General features: G+C 48.6%; 1 protein-coding gene across 2 annotated transcripts in view; it reads left to right on the top strand.

Annotated features, from left to right (window-relative positions):
* THOC2 (THO complex subunit 2) overlaps positions 1-20,537 on the top strand; it is a 1,568,999-nt gene that overhangs the window by 181,253 nt on the left and 1,367,209 nt on the right. For both annotated transcript variants that reach the window (XM_085608126.1, XM_085608125.1), the window contains exons 6-7: positions 4,958-5,079; positions 10,446-10,579. In XM_085608126.1, the coding sequence (XP_085464252.1) occupies positions 4,958-5,079; positions 10,446-10,579 (256 nt within the window). The remainder of the gene's footprint in view (positions 1-4,957; positions 5,080-10,445; positions 10,580-20,537) is intronic.

Here is a 20,537-nt window from a genome sequence, read left to right as displayed (position 1 = left end):
CTGTTTGCAGCTCACCTGACAACAACAGGGCGATGTACTGGCCCCACCGTTTCACGGGCCATTGGGCCGTGCTCGCCACCCATTCGAAATTCGTAAAAAAGAAGTCCGGATCTTCGCCTGTTTGCTACTTTTGTAGCACCAAGCTGGGAACGTTAGGGTGTACCTTGGTGCTGGCGATTGTATCGGTCAGTTTTTGGATGGCCGTGTCTTGGACCGCCTGGTTTTGTGCCATGAGACCCGCCTGGGCTTGCAGGGCCTCCTGTAAATTCTCTGTCCTTTTTGGCTTCCGTTGACTGGGCCTCTACGATCAGCTGCAGATGGTGCTGTCCCTCGGCCAGTTGCGCAAGCATCTCATTCAGGCCTATGGGCTGTGACATTACGTCCTGTGGGTTCGTTTCGTGTCCAAAAACAGAATGGTCCTTTGTATGTGGGTGTGGTGGTTCGGGGACTAATCCCACTTCTGACACCACTGGCACGCCCCTCCCCCACAGATCAGACGAGGCGCGGGACTACTGAGTATGTGCTTTTTATTGTATTCTCACTGGTACGGGATCGGGGTTGCAGAGTAAGGGGGAAGAGGTACTTGGTGGTGCTTATAATGTCTCTTGAAGTGTCCGGTTTCTTCCCCTCATGGACGTCTTTGCCGCTTCTCTCTCCTTGGGCGTGGTCCTGCTGGTCGTCCCCTCGGAAAATAAATGAAAACGAGGCGGTTAATACTTTTTCTCTATTCTCTGCTACCCCCCCCCCCCCCCCCTTCTCCTGGTTTCGCTGCAGCTCCCTCTTGAGCCCGGTGTTTGTTCAAGCACCAGCCCCCTTTTCCCAGTTACACTAGGCCTCTCTACCGTCCCCGGGTCCTTTTAGTCAGGGCAATCCCGTTGGAGGTGGTTTCCAGCCCGCCCGTTCCCCAGCGTGTTCCCTTGCTCCCAGGCTACGTGTGTGGTTTCCTACAGGCCCGAGAAGGACGACTGGGCGTGCCACCAGCCCACCAGAGTCCGCCCGGTCTTCCCAACAACTTGCCTGAAGCCGGGGCCTGGTGAAAGGGTCCCGGCCGCCTCGTCCTCGGGTCCTTCCTCAGGGCACGTCCCGGTGCTGCTTCGGGTCTCCTCGTTCCATCCCGTTCCTTCTCCGATTCCGCCTCTGTGGCCTGTTCTCTCGGCGCTTTCTCGTCTTCCTCGCTCTGTCTCTCCTCGCTCGGCTCATCGCTTCCTCGGCGTATCGCGCTCCTGCATCCTTTCCGGCCTTTTTAGGTCGACCATGCTCCGCCCCTCAGCTGTCAGCAGAGTCAGCACAGGCTGAGACGGCCTGGTGCCCCCGGGGTCCTCCTGGTGTTCCTTCTGGTCCTCCTCGTCACAGAGGGATTGGCAGTTAATCAGGCAGGCCCTTATGGGGTAGGAGTGGGTCCGGGCCTGATTGGTGAGGGCGGGGTTCGTGAAAGGTGCGTCCTTGAAACGCTGGAAACCTGGCATAAGAATATGAGCAGACGCTGCAGTTCGTGTGTTGGTTCGACCCCACGCAGTCTAGTTTGAAAGTGTAATCCCAGTCCCTAATATCCATGTGGAGTAGTTGTTCCCTGGGCCAACAGATTCGACCACCGGGCAAGCAATGGGCAGCATGGCTGGACGCGGACAGGTGCAGACGGGCTTGCCTTGGGCGTGCCAGCGGCGCGGCCCCGTTTAAATCACCAATGAGCGGGAAAGCTAGAGTGCTGCCCCGAAATGCATTGCTTCCAGCCTCACGATGACTTCCTGTGTAGTAGGGTCAGGTAGAGAAAGCATGTCCCCGATCGTGTGACGTATGCCTCCCCAATTCAAATTTAATTGCACACAAAGTAAGCAAATAACAATAAAATAAAAGGCATAAAAACAGATGTGTACAGTTTTAAAAAGAGTTCGCCTGCACCTTACGGCAATCGGCAGCCTCATGCGATATGCGCTGCGGGCCTGTTTAAATAATCACCCATGAGCAGGAAAGCTAAAGCACTGACCAAAATGCACTGCTTTTTTCCTCACGGTGACTTCTGTGTGATAGGGTCAGGTAGAGAGAGCCTGCCCCGATCGTTTGAAGTATGCCTCCTCCATTCAATTCAACGTCAATTGCACACAAAGTAAGTAACAATAATGTAAAAGGCATAAAAACATATTTGAACAGTTTTAAAAAGTTTGCCTGCACCTTAAAGCAATGGGCAGCCTCCTGTTGCATTTCTAATGTCTTGGGATCAATTTGTTAGGTAGAAGTTAAGATACTTTCTCTGTATTAGCTGTGAAAAATAACTGGCTCTGACTAAATTCAGGTGGCATACTCCAATTACTCTGTACCAAGGGTGCTGCCTATCTAATCCCATATCCTATTAAGAATCCTCTTTAATTTTTGATTCTTATTTGAGCTATTTAGAAAAAGAGAAAATTGCAGTGTCAGAAGTGTACATTTAAAATCCGATATCTTTCAGGAAAAATCACGGTGTCCTGTACTTATTCACATAAATCCTGTGCATGAATTTGATGCAGATACCTTTTTGTTTTAAAAAACTAGTAAACACGTTTATTTCATGGTGTTTCTAGTTGTGTAATTTATTAATAGATGTTATCAGGTTCTAGAATTTTCTGCCACACAATCCATTGACCCATGCATTATCTTGGTGACTGTTTAGCAAGGATTTTACCACCTTACGCATATCCCCCTCCCTTTCATCCCACATATGTGTTTTCATTTGTGGTGTCCATCCCTGAAACTTTTTATTATGTCTCGCCTGAGCCAGCACATGTGCTGCTCTGGCGAGACATTTAGTGAGTGGGCTTTAAAAAGCCGACCACAGCCTCGAGCGTGCGGTTACGCGCACAGTAACGCGCATTCCTCGTATCGCTTGATCAGACGCCATCTGGCTTTCCTCTTGCTTGCTCTCCCAAGCGCGCGCTTCAACGCTCCTCCCCCTCCACCACCACAGTGCGCGTCTCGCAGCCGCGTGTCTTGCTTGCTTTGATTTAAGCTTCATTACTTCACGCGCGGCCAATGCTTATTACATCCTGACCCCCACCCCCTTTGCACCATCCACTTGCTGCTCTGTTTCCTGTCTACCCTCGTTATCTGCCTTGACGTCACCACCTCTATTTGCTGCATCCCACACCATTTCTAATTCCTCTTTGAATGGATTTCGCTCTTCAGTGCCACCTCCAATATCTCCTCCGCTCTGCTCCCTTTCCCCTTGCTCCTTTCATCTCCCCGCCCCTCTGTTCGGGGCTTTTACTTGTTGCCCAATAAATCCATCCAAGTCATTTCAGTTAACTCCCTCCTTTCTCCCTAGACAGAAGCCCCCGTGTCCACCTTGCCTGATGGCCGGGCCCCACCCCTCCGCCATTAATGAGATCAGCCCACTGAGCAGGCCATTCAGGGGGATGCACGGAGCCTGAAGGGGGCTCCTGCTGAGCGGCCCTTCTTCCTGACCCATTCACACGAGAAAAGTGTCGCTTGGAGCCTAGTCTCTGGGATATTTAATTGAATAGTTTGTTTACATACTCTATAATTTAAATATATTGCATTTAAATGTACTTCTGTATTTACTTCACCTTCTCCTACCATGACAAGTTTCAGTTTTGAACAAGCTATCAATAGATCAGTTACATAAATGGGTAGCCATCTAATTAAGTATATAAAATATATAAAAAGGTATAATATAGGAAAGCTCAGAAAATTACCCTACCAGGAGCTACAATGTTTAATAGCTCAGCAACTTACACAGACTTAGTTATGGGGCCCACAGAACGCAGGCACAGCGTCACTCTGCTCCACCGCAGCGTCACTCTGCTCCACCGCAGCGTCACTCTGCTCCACCGCAGCGTCACTCTGCTCCACCGCAGCGTCACTCTGCTCCACCGCAGCGTCACTCTGCTCCACCGCAGCGTCACTCTGCTCCACCGCAGCGTCACTCTGCTCCACCGCAGCGTCACTCTGCTCCACCGCAGCGTCACTCTGCTCCACCGCAGCGTCACTCTGCTCCACCGCAGCGTCACTCTGCTCCACCGCAGCGTCACTCTGCTCCACCGCAGCGTCACTCTGCTCCACCGCAGCGTCACTCTGCTCCACCGCAGCGTCACTCTGCTCCACCGCAGCGTCACTCTGCGCCACCGCAGCGTCACTCTGCGCCACCGCAGCGTCACTCGGCGCCACCGCAGCGTCACTCGGCGCCACCGCAGCGTCACTCGGCTTCTCTCTTTTTTTCCGAAGTTGGCGCCGGGACACTTTAAGTAGCCATGCGCTGTATAAATTAAATATAACATAACAGCATCGCTCGGCGCCACCATAGCATCTCTCTGCGCCACCACAGCATCACTCCGCGCCAGGCAGAAACAAGTTGCCAGCATTGCAGGAACAAAAGAAAACTGGGGAAATGTTTTATTGTAAATGCTTTTTTTAATATGGTCGTTCAGTTGTACATAATGCCTTCTTGGTCATATATAAGGTAACAAAAATTCTTCTGACGCTTTTTTATTAAAACTTTTCAGCAAGCTGCACAGCAGCCACACTTCTCTACAGCACAGCTTAAAGACATTGACAAAGTCAATAGCTCTGGCTAAACACTTATAAGGCCCCAAAGGCGAGATCTATTGGCTGTGCCAATGCTTGTCTTTTATGGCAAACGTAGCGTTAATTTGGGTGTGGACTGTTGGCTGCAAAGATAGTCTCTTCTGCGGTTTCTCTTGCTTGGTTGTGTTTTAGTCTGGTGAGAGCATGCGTTGAAAAGGCCCTGGTGGTGATGATACATCGTAATTTCATACTGTTATGACCAACTCCAGTTGGAATGTTTGACTTTTGATTGACATCCTTATGTGAATAAGAATCCTAGGATATTAATGTGTTTTGAGTCATATTGATTGTGGTTATTTTAGTCTATGAATACTCATACAGATACTTATATACATATGTTTCTATTCATTTTTATAAATATTGCTCTTCTGTTTTGCAGTGCTTGGTTTCTGATACAATCCTAAAGGAACGTCTGGATCCAGAAACATTGGAATCATTGGGCCTTATCAAGCAGTCCCAACAGTTCAATCAGAAATCTGTTAAAATCAAGACAAAACTTTTGTGAGTATGCTTTCACTATGCCTGTGAATGTTTAATATTGCATGCAAAATCAAGTCACAAGGCATGTGTTGCGTTAATGACATGTTCAAAACAAGGCACTCGGTCGTAGAAGGTGTTTGCATAGAGGTCATGTAGAGTATCCTTTTTAGATATGGCTGTATTTCGCTTGTTGATTCCTGTTTAAGCAGGCTCAAGTGGTATGTAATGGCCTATCTGGGACTTCTATGTTACCTAGAATGTTCGTCATAAACAAGAAGTGATTGGTTTACCTTTAACATGGGGAACCTTGCCACTTATATTTTTGCCTTAAAAGCACATCTAGGTTTGGGGAGGGGGAAATGAGAAGTGTACGTGTGGCTTGACCTTTCCAAAAGAAGAATTTTAGCCCCGCACAGTAGAAGCCACAATGTAGTGCAGCACACATACGTGGAATCTAATGGACTCAATCGCTCACCAGTTCAATCACAACGCAGTAAATCCACACACACTGACAGTCACAACAGGTGCTATTCCTACGTGTATGAGACCTGTTGAGGTCAAGGTCTACAAGTTACTGATGAATAATCAGACATTTCACAAGAGGGAGCTAGTCGGCTATTCTACTTTCCCATGGCCTCTATCCGTGACCAGAAATCATGTCTTTACGACCCCTCCCCAAAAGCCTAGTTAGCAAAAGCAGTAACCACTTTACCTCTTTGGGATAGATTCCCTACTGGCTCTCCATGATATGTCTTGCCTGCCCTTTGGTCCCCCAATTTTATTTTCTGTGCTCATAATGCTTGCGAATATGAGAAGGGGGGAGGAGTACATCTGTTCTAAATTCTTCCTGAAAGTATGTTGCCCCGTTAAGGTGTTGCATAACACTAAAAAGTGATGCATGGAATGCTTACAATGGCAGTCACTTGGGCCGTATTTTAGTCATGAATTTTTTTGCACACTGCTCCATGCCAGACTGAAGCAACCATATTCAAACCAGACTTGGCCCTCCTCCAGTAGGGACCATCCTTTCAGATCAAACAGTCACATTGTGTCTCTTCTGAAGAGAACTCTATCAGCGCTAGACAAGTTCAAGCCTTCTTGGAATCAGGTCTGTGGCATTGCAGGGTATGGGGCCCGTTACGGGGTGCCACAACAAAATGTGATGGGTGAAATGCTTCGACTAGTCTGTGATTACCAGTGGCTGATATTAGTTCATTCAACCTACCCATCAATTTCTTTTCTCTTTAAGGTTGTAGGGCAAACCAGTGAGTTTAGTGTTGGTCAGTGCTATCATCTCCCTTTCTCTCTGCTTGTCCTAGTGTGCTGGTCCTTAGATTCCACCATTACTTTAGAAATGGGTATCGTAAACATTATCCCAAGGGCCAAAACGTTTGGTCTAAGTTTGGTCTGTGGTGTGACCGAAGGCCTCATTGAAGCCAGCAGGGTGGTGGTTGGTGGTGGGAGGTGTAAGGGGAAGGGAATTATGTATAGCCAGGGCCGGCTCTAGGGTGGATTCGGCTGCACCTGGTGCTGACCTGGAGGGGGGCACTGGCCTATGGGGAAGGGGGCGCTGTGTTTAGCAATAACTTAAGATTTAAAAGCACCTGCTGCAGAGTTCCTTGTGTATCCACCTTTGAGGCATCAATAAATATGTAAAGACGGCTGTTGTGATTAGTGTTTCTGCTAGAAAGAGTGAGATTGTAGTATTGTCTAGAGGCAGAGGATTAATATTCCTGTTGCAAAGGACACATTTGCATTTTACCTCGATGGCTGAGTGGATTAGTTAAATCCAGCCTTTACCAGTGCTTTAAAACAAATGTAATGTATGTCAGGGATATGGAGAGATGAGTGACACTTTTGGCAAGTGGCAGTGAGGAAATCCGAGGAAGAGGTCTGAGGTGCCAAAAAACTATTTCCATACCACTATGCGCCGCCAGTGCTAAAGCCGTCCCTGTGTACATCTAGTGACTGAAGTGCACAATTTGAAACCAGAAAAATTTGATCAATCCTGGCTTCCCCACTTGACCAAAATGTGTGATCCTAGGCAATTGTTTTATTTCACTTTCTGTTCTTTTTCTTCATTTTTTTTTTTAGACTTTTTAATAGGGTTTCAAATAACATCTTTGATATCTATTACATTACATTTCTATAATAGTTTTCAACGATTAGTTACATTGTATCGATCTTTTTTGCAACAGATATAGGGTTATGTAGATTTGACAAGGTACTGGAACTAATACACATCCGCTTATCTACCCTAGCACCCAAGTCCCCTCTTCCCTCCCCACCTAGCAGATCTCCAGCTGTCATCCTGTATCAATAAGAGTAGTGAGCCTGAAGAATAAATATAATCCTTGTGGTTTGCTCCCCCGCTCCCTTCCACCCAACAGTCCCCCCCGCCCCCCCCCCCCCCCCCACTTTCTATAGTGTTGAAATGCATCAGGATCCCCCTCTCTAAATCCTTGTGTCCTCCTCCCTCCCTGAATGCGGCTCAGGCATACCTTGTGGGGATACTCCCATCAGTCGTATCTCCCTATGCTAATGCAGGCTCCTTCAGGTTATTGACCAGGGCTTCCCAGGCTCGAGCCCGATCCAATTTCCCAATCCCTCTTTTGGCATTTCGAAGGGAATACCCTCCCTTCGCAGGCCGCCCATGTCTCTAGCTCAGCCCTCCAAGTGAGACTTTTGGACCCCCCTGGGAATTTCCAATGTTGCGTAATCTTCCGCTTTGCCAGAACCAGGGCCAAGTCTTGAAATGGACTAGTGACCCAGTTCTTAGCATTGTGTGATCTTCTTTTTCTTCATTATCACATAAAAAAGGACTATGAAAGAAATGACTTCAGGATGTGTGCTATATGAAACCTTCTCCTGTGTTTGATTTATTTACCCCTTAGGTGCGTCAGACGGCACCTGGAATCCCTCTGGTGCAGGCACCAGAGGGATTCCCTTTCACCCCCAACAGCCTCCAGCTCCCGAGGCCATAGCTTTGGTTTCCCTGAAATGACGATCAGTGCGCATGTCGCCCTGACATAATTTCAGTGAAACCGAAATTGAAATGAACCAAGAGTCTCATTTCAGTTTCGCTTTCTACGCGCTCAGGGGGCTATCTCAGTATGTAGAAAGCCAGGAGAGGTATCGTTGGAAAGGGAAGAATCTCCCCTTTTCAATGGTACCCATCCCTAGTGGATCCCTGCTTGGGGATCGCCCCAAGGGCAAGTGCCTTTGCTCCCCCTAAATTGAATGGGTACCTTCAGCAGCCCCCAACCTGCCCCAGAAATCCCACTAGATACCAGTGAATTTTTCTCTCACTTCAATTAGGGGGTGGGGGCTGCCCAAAATGGGCACGCCAATTCCCCCACCCACACCATCAAAATTAGTCTACCTGCAGTAGTCCCCAATCTGCCTCCCTGCGGGGGGGTAGAAAGCCCACTAGACGCCAGGGTTTTTTTTCCATTGAATATAGGGATGGGGGCTGCCCAAAATGGGCCCAAAGTACTGCCTAGACCCCCCCCCTCCCCCACCCACCAGAGGCAGATGGGGCAATAGCTCCTGATCTGCCCCCGGGGGGGAGGGGGGGCGGAAGGGGGACGGGACAGAAAGCCCACTAGGAGCCATGGATTTTGTTGTTTTATTTATACGTAGGAACGCTTGAATGGTGGATGGTGGTATGCGTGCACTGCATGGATCCCCCAGCGTTTTCTTACCCAGAATCCCCCCAAACCTCAAATTTATTTACAAAGTCAAATTTTCCTCACATTTCTGTGTGGGTAAGTTGTAGGATCATCGTGCAGGCACAACTTTCCTACTTCCCAGCATTCCCCTTGGTCTCCTGAGAAAAATGATACCTCACTTGTGTGGATGCCCGAAGTAGCATCAGCCGAAAAACGTATAAACCAACTGTCCTTTTAGACCCGCTTTGGGCCCCCCTAAATTTCTACACGTTTTTGGCCCTTCCATGTCATAGGCACTTAGCCCATCCACTCGAGTACGGTATCATTTTTATCGGGAGACTGAGGGGAATGCTGAGTAGTAGGAAATTTGTGCCATGCAGTGATCCCACAAATTTCCCACACAGATATTAGTGGAAAATTTGAATTTTTAGCAAAATTTGAGGTTTGCAGCTAATTCTTGGAAGGAAAATGTTGTGGGATCAACGCAAGCCCCACCTCCCTGGATTCCCACAGGTGTCTAGTTTTCAGAAATGTCTATTTTTTTGGTTCCCCTAGATGTCTGCAAACCCGGGACCAAAAACGCAGGTGCCCACCTATCTATCACAAAACAACCTGATTTTTGAAAGGGGGATCACCTTTGTTTTTGTCCCTGGGCTTTGCGGCCATCTAGGGAAACCTACCAAACCCACACATTTCTGAAAACTAGACACCCAGGGGAGTCCAGGGAGGTATGGCTTGTGTGGATCCCCCAACCTTTCCTACCTGGAATCCCCTCCGAAGCTCAAATTTAGCTGCATAAAACCCACATTTTCCACATTTTTGTGTGGAATCACTGTGCCGTCACAAATGTCCTACCCCACAGCGTTCCTCTCAGTCACCTGAGTAAAATGATACCGTTAAGCTAAGGACGACTATGATTATGACAGTGATGGTATCATTTATTGGCAAGGATACCCATAACGCAAGGATTAGCTGCGATTAAACCTATAATGACTAAACTATATTGAAGCTTTTGGTAAGTCCACCTTTGTTAGTAGTAACAACCACTGCCAGAGATTACACATATATGGCCAGAGTGCCATGGGAAATCCCAGACATGAGGGGTTATTGCCAGAAATGAACGCTCTTCCAGGAGGGTACACCAGACAAGAATCTTCTCTCTAACCCTCATCAATGATGATTGTGCACTAGTTCAGTATTTTAGCCTCATTACTGCAGATACCACTGATCTTCCTTCCTGGCGTCCTTCTCACACCAAACGTAACTAAATTACTAAGGCTTCCTGTGTTGTGATCGATCATGTTGCGGATCTTGCACATTCTGTAATAATGTTGGTGTGTGTCCCTGCCATTGTCTTGCCTCACTGTCAATCTGGATGGCTGAAACTAGTGATGCTTGCTGTCTCTTGGAAGTGCTTTAGAACTTATGAATTGCGTAATATTCTATTCTCTGTGACCAACTTGATGGTAGTCCAGAAGGTATTGGTAGCTAGTGAGTTGTAAGCTCATGAGCTACCTGTTGAAGGCCCCTCATGTGCTTTATTTGTTAAACTTTCATTGTTGGCTTTTCTTCAGCCTAAGCTGTTAAGTGCTGCCTTTATATAGTTTATTTTGTCTGTTGAGCGTCAAATAGAATGAACTACATTTTTCATCTTTGCCTTTTCTTTATAGTGGTAGATACTAAATTTCTAAACTGAACCATTTTCCCTGATTGCAGTTATAAGCAACAGAAGTTCAATTTGTTAAGAGAAGAAAATGAAGGATATGCAAAGCTGATTGCTGAACTTGGCCAGGATATATCTGGAAGTATAACTAGTCTACCAATGCTTGAAAATATCAAGTCTTTGATAGGTAAGACCAACCCCATTTAGAAGTAATATTCAATATTGATTTTGTGAATTGTAACAAAACTTCCAATTATTTTTGTGCACAATTTCTATTAAGTTGACTTTGCTCTGTATTCTGAATGTGATCTTTCTTTTAAGACTGTCGCTGTCTTGCATAGTGCAAGTAATCATCATGTTTGCTTGCTTGAGGAGTGAGAATATTTGGATCACACAGTGATTCCTGTGGTCTCTCCAGCTTAAATTCTGAATAGCAGCCTTCATTATAACTGATTTGAGAAAGTTATTATGAATGTTCAAAGATAACTGACCACTTTTTTCAAAACCAAAAAGTAAGAAATCTTTGTCTGGGGTTTTCCTCTTTACCAGCTGGTTGGAAATGCTCACACTGCTGGCAGAACTTGGGGAAAACCTTTTGATAGAAGAATGCTGTCCCTTTCATTTGTTAATTTGTTTTTAGGGATCTGCATGTGGGCATTGCCTCTGTTTTTTTGTAAAGCATGTACCTGATGTTAACTAGGGGAGTCTGTCTTCAGAATTGAAAGGATGAACTGGGAGGCACTTGTGGGGTACTGGAAGACAGACGAAAACTATAAATACTAGAGCAGAACCCTTCCATATTGAATTTTTTAGTTTAATGGAAATCATATCCGACCCAGGTTCCCGGGGTACATTTGTTCCCCTTAGGAGAGGAGCCTACCTGCTTGAAGAATTTGTCCGGAGTCTTCTGCGCGCAGTGGATCTGAAAGAGTTCAGAGACTAGAGTTTGCAGCTTCTCAGTGCGACTGACTTTCCTGAATTTCATTGTTTGACTCAATTATATTCATCCCTGCAGAGGCTTAAGTACAGTAGAGCTACAGACGTCTATCGATAGCTAGCATCTCGCCAGTATTCTTCAGCTGTAAGGAAATAAAATTCTGAGGCTACAGTTGCCAGCTGCCACCCAAAACGGTAATGCTCCAATATGAATTAGAGAGGCTAAGGTTCAGAAGGAACCTGCTCTTTATTTTATTTCGACATTATCTATAACTGATAAATCAAGTTATTGATAATTGTAGTTTTGTTTTTTTATAAACACAATTTATTTGTCATGTTACACATATTATGCAGGAAAAATTTACTTTGACATTTCAATTTAAAACACGAGATATAATCGTAATGCAAATGAAATCCAACTCCCCCGTCCCCCCCCCCCCGGATTGCACTATACACCCACAACCTAACCGGATCATTTGGTTACAGCAAAGGGTCTGCCCATCGGAACATCCCATCGCACGGTTTTCCTCGGATCCCAGCATTAAAGTTGGTGTCACCTCAGAGGGTGATCCCCGGTCACTACGGCCGGTTCCAATAGCAGTCCACGATAGTCTGCCCACCGTTTCCAGATCTTGAAATGTTTGTGTGGGCACCCCTTGGCAATGAAGATGGGCTTCTCCTGTCCCATACAAAAGTCCAGACCATTCTTCCACGCAGCTACTGAAGGTGCCCTTGGTGCCTTCCACGCCCTAGCTATGTCTCTCTTCGCCAGGGTAAGGCCCAACAGCATTAAATGTCGTTTATAAATGTTGCCTCCTATCCCCTCCATGATAAGCAGCAGAGCAAGCCTCGGCGAGCGAGGGAGATTCCAACCCAGCACCTCTGATAGACAATTGAAACCACCCCCCCCCCTCCAGAAACGATCTAAGGAGAGACCGTGCTAGACTCTGTGTAGAAGTGTACCCTCCTCCTGATTGCATCGAAGACTCACAGGAGAAGCAATCAGCCCTGCCCTCCACAAACGTACCCGTGTAAAGTAGACCCTATGCAGATATTTAAATTGGACGAGGCGAAGTCGTATTGCTATGGCCGCCCCCCATGGAGCAGCTAGGGCCTCTGTCCAATCCTCCTCATCTAAGGGACCCACATCGCCCTCCCAATCCTCCCGGAGTTTCTGTAGCGTAGAGGAGCATTGGGTAACAAGGGATTGATAGATCTTGGAGGTTTTGTGGTCCTGTAGGTCTCCCATAAACTTTTGCCTCCAGTGGGCTGAACTCCAGCAAGGACTCTAAGCCCTCCAGGCTAGGGGACAAAGCGTGTCGAAATTGAAGATAACGGTAGAATTAGGACTGCGGCATGTGGAATTCCTTCTGGAGGTCCTGAAACGATTTCACTGCCAGTCCCTTCATAACATCCCCCAAGACTGAAATGCCTATGTTATCCTACCCCTTAAATCCCTGCAGGGCCGCCAGATGTGGCAGGCGCCCGTTGTTCCAGAGGTGAGTTTCCCGAGTTAGTATATTCCACCACCCCATCCTTCGCAGCGCCTGCCTCCAGACCTGAAAGACGACCCTAGTCACCGACTGCAGCGAGTTCCGCAATGGTGCTGAATATAGCATCGTATGCAGAGAGCAATCTCCCATGAAGCGTTGCTCGACCACGTATGCCGGATCTTCCCTATTGCCATACCACCATTCATTTAAGACTAGCAGGTGTGAGGCTTGATAGTACGAGTATAAGTCAGAGGATGCTAGTCCCCCACAGTAAGTGGACAAAAAGCACGTCCGCAAGGCCACACGCACCTTGCCCCCTTCCCATAGGAACTGCCCGAGGGCCGCATTTACTTGTCGGAACCATCTGGGTGGAATCTGGTAGGGGTGGTTCTGCAGTTGTTAGAGGAGCCGAGGAAGTGCCACCATCTTAAATATGGCCGTTCTGCCATATATAGACAGGGGCATACAGTACCAGGACTTGAGATCATCACGCACTCGTTCCCACACCGGAACCAGGTTACGTTCCCAGGAGACAGTGGGCACATCCAACATGAACACTCCCAGATAATTAAGTCCCCCTATTGCCACCTGGACCGAAGTGACCCACAAACCTACGCCTGTCCGATCCCCAAGCATCCACAACATGGACTTAAGGGGATTCTTGTACAGTCCAGATGTCTCCCCAAAAATCTGTATGATGTGCAGTAAACGTGGCCCCGTCCTGTACACATTTGTAAGAAAGAAAAGGACGTCATCAACATATGATGCAATCCTGTCTGATAGTCCCTGCGCCCATTCGAAACCCCGTACCTGTGCGCCGATTCGCACCCATGCAGCCAGAGGCTGCATAGCCAGGGCAAATAAATAAGGGGAAAGGGGGCAGCCCTGTCTCGTGCCCCGCCCGATGGAGAACGTGGAAGAGGTTGCACCAGCTACCCGTACTGACGCTGTTAGGTCAGTGTATAGGAGAGTTGAATAGGAAAGGAATCGCGGTCCAAGGTTAAGTCTCTGTAATAATGCAAATAAATACACCCAGCTAAGGCAATCTATCCATGTCAGCCAATAATAGCGCCGCGAGTTCACCTAGCTGCCGTATGGCCGCCACTGCCACATGCACCCGCCGGATATTATGTCTGGTCGTCCTCTGTGGCATAAATCCTGCCTGGTCAGGGTGGACCAGAGCAGTAATGTAAGGTAGAAGGCAATTCGCTAGGGCCTTAGCCAGAATTTTAGCCTCCGCTTTTAGGAGAGAGATGGAGCGATACGATGCGTGCTGGGGGGTCTGCCCGGCTTGTGAAAAACCACCACCTCCACATGTCTGCAATCTGGAGGGAGAGAGCCCTGTTCTCGCGCCTCCTCTACTACCGATTGATAGTGAGGACCCAACTGCATGAAGTAGTGTTTAAAAAATTCACTGGGAAACCCATTGGGACCCGGCTCCTTCCCGGAGTTAAGCTCTCCCAGCGCGGTGCCCAGCTCCTCGTCTGTTAGGGGCTGCTCCAATTCGTCCGATAGGGCCTTGGGCGTAGGCATTCCCTAGGGGCATACAGATCTGTATAATATGTGGCAAAACTCTCCGCCAGGGCCAGCGGGTCTGTGAGCGGTTCACCTGCCGAGCCCAATATACCCGGGAGGGCCTGAGAATGAAATATTCCTTGGCAGAGTTGATGTAGCATCTTGCTGGGTTTATCTCTCCACTGATATACCCTACAACACGTTGCCCACCAGGCTTGGCGGGCCTCATCTAGTAAAAGTGCGGCATAGTTCTGTTGGGCAATCAGCAGTTGCCTTCTAACCTGGCCGCCTCCTGGCTCCTACGTTCAAGACCCACTATGCCTGCCTCCACCTGCAGCATCTCTTCCCTACGCGCCCTACGTGCCGCCGCGCACCAGGAAATATCCGCCCCCCCTCAGCGTAGGTTTCATTGCCTCCCATAGTAACCCGGCCTTGGATACTGACCCCACATTAACTGTCAAGTATTGATCGATCGCGCAGCTCATGTGTTCTCTATACACATCATTTTGCAGATGCCACACCGAGAGGCGCCACCAAAACTGCTGCTTCATCCGCCTTATTTGCATAGTGAGGGCTGCCTGGGAGTGTTCGGACAGGCCCCGCGGAAGAATCTCCACCGCAACCACCCTACCCACCGGGGAACATAAAGGTAATCCAGTCTGGAATAGGAGTCGTGGACCGCAGAGAGATACGTGTACTCCGGATCATTTCGGTGGAGTCGCCGCCATGCATCTACCCAATCAAGTACTGTCACTAAGGAGTGCAGCTTCGTGGTACGACCACCCTCCGAACCGACCCCAGCCCTCCAACGATCACTGGCCATATCCATCACATTGTTCCATTCCCCGCCAACGACGGATAAACCAGCCGGCATATCCGCCCAAAGGGTCATGAGGCGTTCCACCAGATTCAACTGCAGCGGGGGTGGGGGGGGGAGCATATACACTACCCAGCACCAACGTATCCTCCCCGACCCTGCCCCGGAGGAATAGGTACCGCCCCTGAGTGTCTGTCCACTGTTTGATGTGTGTATAGGGGACCCTGCAGTGTATCAGGATTGCCACCCCCCGTGAATCCCTTGCAAAGCCAGAATGGAACACATGCTTATGCCCATATCGCTGTAAACAGAGGGCCTTCATTCCCATGAGATGCGTTTCCTGCAACATGTTATGTTGTTTAAAATTGTATCTAGGCTCAACAGCTACCCAAAAGGGTTTCCTGGCGCCTGGCGGAAACAACAAGAGATAGGGGAGTAAAACTTACTGAATAAAAAGCCAGGTTTTACGTGACTTACGAAAAAGTTTAACATTCATTTGTGTGCGAAGAGACAACGGAAGAGCATTCCACAGAACAGGGCCCAAATAGGAGGAAGAACGGCCACCCATACGGGATAGTCTGATCTTTGGCACCTGAAATTTAGCCGGAGTAGTAGATCTGAGAGTACGTGAAGGCAAATAGAGATGGACTAGATTTTGCACATACATGGGAGCCATGGTGTGCTTAATTCTGAACATATAGTTCAGAGCTTTAAACTTAATCCGATTTTCAACTCTTAACCACTGAAGGTCCCTCAAGGAAGCGGAAATAGAAGCTGTTCTAGGAGTTCGGCAAAGCAGTCTGGCCGCGGAGTTGTGTACTCTCTGTAGCTTTCGTATCACATCTTTATTAGCTCCAAGATAGAGGATGTTACCGTAGTCCAGTCTAGATGTAACAAGAGCCTGGACTACGGTTCTCTGAGTAGGGCTAGGAAGCATCCACCAGATTTTTCTCGGCCACTTCAGAATGGTGAAGCATGTTGCAGCAACCTTCATGGCTTGTTGACGCATAGATAGTGAGTCGTCAATAATAAAGTCAAGGTTGCGAACATGATGGGAAGGCTGCGGTACTGCACTCATTTATGTGGGCCAATGTAGTGGACCCCTGAGTTCTTTCTTTCCCCAGTACCAAGACCTCCATTTTTTTCACCATTCAGCTTGAGAAAATTGGCATGCATCCAAGATGCCACTTTGCTCAGCCGAGCCCGAAGAGCAGAAGGCTTTGAATTTTTCCCTGCAGAAAGTGAAAAAATAATCTGAGTGTCGTCAGCGTATGAAAATAACGACAACCCAGCCTCTTCAACGATCGTTGCCAGGGGTCTAACATAATTGTTAAACAACAAAGGACTAAGGATGGACCCCTGGGGGACTCCGCACGGGGATGAGTGAATCTTGGAGTTTGCTGCAGAAGAGAAGACCTGAAACGTACGGCCAGTAAGAAAAAGGGGTTAACCAGCTAATTGCAGTACCAGTAACCCCTATGGATTGTAAGGCATTTATCAGCACAGCATGGGACACCGTGTCAAAGGCCGCACTTAAATCCAATAAGACAAGTGCGACCGTGTTGCCTGCATCCAAATTTTGGCGCAACATTTTGGTTACGCCAAGAAGAGCAGTCTCCGTAGAATGACTGGTTCGAAAACCAGATTGTGAAGAATCCTGTTGTTTTCAATTAACTGAGACAGTTGACCATTGATATGCCTCTCCAAAATTTTTGAAAATATAGGAAGCAAAGAGATTGGCCGATAGTTCGACACCGTAGGGTCAGCATTGGCTTTTTTCAATAATGGGATGTCCATTGCATGCTTCCATTCCAGGGGGACAAGAGATTCCTTTAAAGATGTATTTAGGAGTGCCATAATAATTGCAAGTGTTGACAGATCAAGCTGCTGCAGCACAGAAATAGGGAGGGGATCACAAGGGGAACCCGATTTAATACGGCCCAGATCCTATTTAAGGGACGTCCTATCAAGTAGTGACCAGTTATCTATTTTATTAATGGTATTTATATCAAGCAGAGCTTTGTCAACAGATGGCCGAATTAATTGGATGTGGATGGACGGTAATGACGTGAAGGATGATGACATATTCCCAGTCAAAGTGGAATACATTACTTCCACTTTGTTAGTAAAGAATTGAGCAAGATCTTCACATTGCGTTTCATTCGAATGGGGGGGGGGGGGGAGGAGAGTGTGCTGAGTTGCTGCACCTGATAATTCTTTTACCATTTTAAATAATGTTTTGGAACAGTTCTTATCGGGTAAAGTTAAGGAAACATAGTTTGCACGCGCGGCCCTACAGTGAGAGTGATACTCCCTTTTGGCGTGCAGATAAGCAGATTTAGCGTCAGGTGCACAGACCCTTCTCCACCGTCTTTCCATATTTTTACATTTTTTACATTTGGTTTTCTCAGCTGTCTGTAGCTTTACGGATCCAATTTGTGTTTTTAAAGGTAGGGGCATTGTTACAGAGAAGGTTGTTAAAATGTCCAGCTTTTTCCAATTCCTTGGTAATTGTAGAGTACCACAAGACGCCACATGCGAATTCTCCGAAATCATTAGTTTAAAACCAGCCAAAAAGTGGTCGGACCAGCACAAAGGGATTGCTGTAAAACATTCAATATTGGATAAATTAGAAAATATAGGATCCAATAGGTGGCCGGCTTTGTGCATAGGTCTAGAGTTATGTAGCAGAATATTGATAGCTGTTAAGTCTGAAATAAGAGTACTACTAATGGTACAGGCAGGATCCTCCAGATGGAGATTAAGATCCCCTAGAATTGAAAAATGTGCTGATCTGAGCAGGAAGGGGGTGACCAGATCAGGGAAGTTTATGACCCATGAACCGGCAGGCCCGGGGGGGGTCTATAAACCAATATCCCCGAAAGTAAAGTGTGGCGTGTAAGAAAGTGGGTTTCTGTTGCAGTAACCCCCCCCCCCCTTTTTGTTTTTGCCTAATAGCTGATGCACTTTTCCTTGTTGTGCCCTGGGCTCCTGCCAATCAGGTGCCCAGGGCCAGTGTTCCTTCCCTAAAAACCGCCTAACAGCCAAAACCCAAATTGGCACACCCTGGCCACATGTCAGCACCTGGTAAATGGTACCCTAGGTACCCAGGGCCTTGTGACCAGGGAAGGCCTCTAAGGGCTGCAGCACTCATTGTGCCACCCTTAGAGGCCCTGTACCCTAACACACAGACACACACAGACACACACAGACACACACAGACACACACAGACACACACAGACACACACAGACACACACAGACACACACAGACACACACAGACACACACAGACACCCCCCCCCCCCCCCCCCCCGGGGCTGAGTGTCTGGATACAAGACCAAACAGAGTCGACATGGCAAACATCCCTGTGTGCCATGCCCACAACCTACACTGCCCTGGCATACATCAGCCACCCCTCTAGCTGGGTGCCCTATGCCAGTGGTGTGGACACAGAGGCAGGAGCCCTGGGCCCCTACAGTACCCAGGTCCATTCCTGGGTCCTGTAAGTGCAGTGCTGCCAGCTAAGAGTATATGGTGCAGGGAGCTTGTCAAACACGAACTCCACAGCACCATAATGGCAGCACTGAAGACTGAAGTTTGGTATCAAACTGCTCAGCACGTTAAATCCACACTGATGCCAGTGTGTGATTTAATGTACAAAGCACCACAGAGGGCATTTTAGAGAGGCCCCCTGAAACCTAAACCTACAATCCCCGTCTGATCTGAGGCTGCCTAGGCTGCCACGCGGCAGACATGTTGCTGGACCCCTGGGTAGGAGAGCCCCTGCTCTCCTGGGTCTGCAACAATGCACATCCTGGGCGATGTGCTAAATCTCCTCCCCCAGGATGGGCACGGGGAAGCTCCAAAGGCATTCCGCCTCTGTGAGCTTCCCCAGGCCACTGCAACCCCCCACTCTGGCGGGAAGCTTGGCCGGAAACCCCAAATAAGGATAGGGGATGTGCCAGCCTGCCAGCCCTACCCCTCAGGTGGGGGAGGCGAGGTGAAGCACATCTCCGGGCTCTCGCCATCTTGAAGATGGGAAGCCCTGCCCAATCGGGACTAGGCTCCTGCCCCCCTCCCACAGGAGAGACAGGATAGGGGGTGTACCCACCCCAGAACAGGGACCCATTGGTCCCTGCCCTACACCTACCTGTAACGCCCCTAAATCTAGTATTTTAGGGGCACCCTGAACCTTCCTTCCCCAGATTCCAAACTACAAAGAAGAGCAAGAAGAAAGAAGATCTGCCCTGCAGCTGCTAAAAAGAGGAACACACCAACTGCTTTGGCCCCAGCCCTACCGGCCTGTTGACCCTCGAAACTGCTCTTGCTCCAACCCGGCATCTCTTGTGGCCAGCAACCTCACAAACCCCGGAGGACCTGGCTACCTCTTGGCTCTAAGCCCTTGGGATTCCCATGAGTAGAGGCTCTACTCGAAACCTATCTCTAACCCCTGGCAGCAGCCCGGAACCGCGAACCCAGCATACTCTGCACCAGCCAAGCCTGGCCAGTGCCAGAGTGAACAAAGACCCTGAGGACGACCCCACGACGACTGTGACCCCGAGTCCGGCACCCAAGGACCTCCCTCGACATTCCTGAAGAAGCCTGCAGCCTCAGAACCAGATGCCCCCCCAACCGTGATCAACAGAGGGTAAGATTTCCAGACACCTAAAGGCACCTCTGCACGTGGCGCCCCACGGCCCCCTGTGCCCAATCCTGGGGTACCTACTTATCCTCCAACTACCCAACTTACCTCTCGAAGTGGTGGTGGCACCTGAAGAATCTTCGTCCCCGAGCTTGCAGTCTTTTTCCTAACCGGAGATTTCCCATTGAAATCCAGTCAGCGCCCGAAGGCTGAAAAGCACTCTGCACCCAGCCGCCCAAGTGGCCCTGGCAGTGAAAACTCTACTCCTTTCTACTTCCCCACTTGCCCTGAGTAAGTGACCAGGAGCCCAGCTCCCACAGCCGTGTGGCTTGCCAGTCAGCAGCCACCAAACAAGGCCCCCCCTATCCCTCGTAGGATAACATTGGTCTTAACTCTCTCTGCACCCGGCCGCCCTAGAGCCGCTGAGGGTGAACCAACTGTACCTACCTGACCCTGGGAGACCCCCCCCCCCCCCCCCCCCCTCCCGCCGAGTCTGTGCCCAGAACCTCAACTCTGCCAGTCGAGTACTTACCCTTAAACCGCAAACTCTATTTTCCTCATAGGGTAACATTGACTGGCTTTTTCCTGAAATTTCTTCTAAGTGTGGACTTTTCAAATCTTCAAATATTCAGCAAAAATCAGCCGAGTGACAAATCAATTTACTCACCTGTTCTTAGGTGAGCTCCCAGTGCTGGATCTTGGTGCCCAGCACTGACTCTGAAAAATCTCTACAACTGCACT

Source organism: Triturus cristatus, chromosome 5_2 (genome assembly GCF_964204655.1).
Source record: "Triturus cristatus chromosome 5_2, aTriCri1.1, whole genome shotgun sequence".
Classification (NCBI taxonomy): Eukaryota; Metazoa; Chordata; class Amphibia; order Caudata; family Salamandridae; genus Triturus; species Triturus cristatus.
Note: the sequence above shows the minus strand (reverse complement) of the source record. Positions and strands in the feature narration are given on the sequence as shown.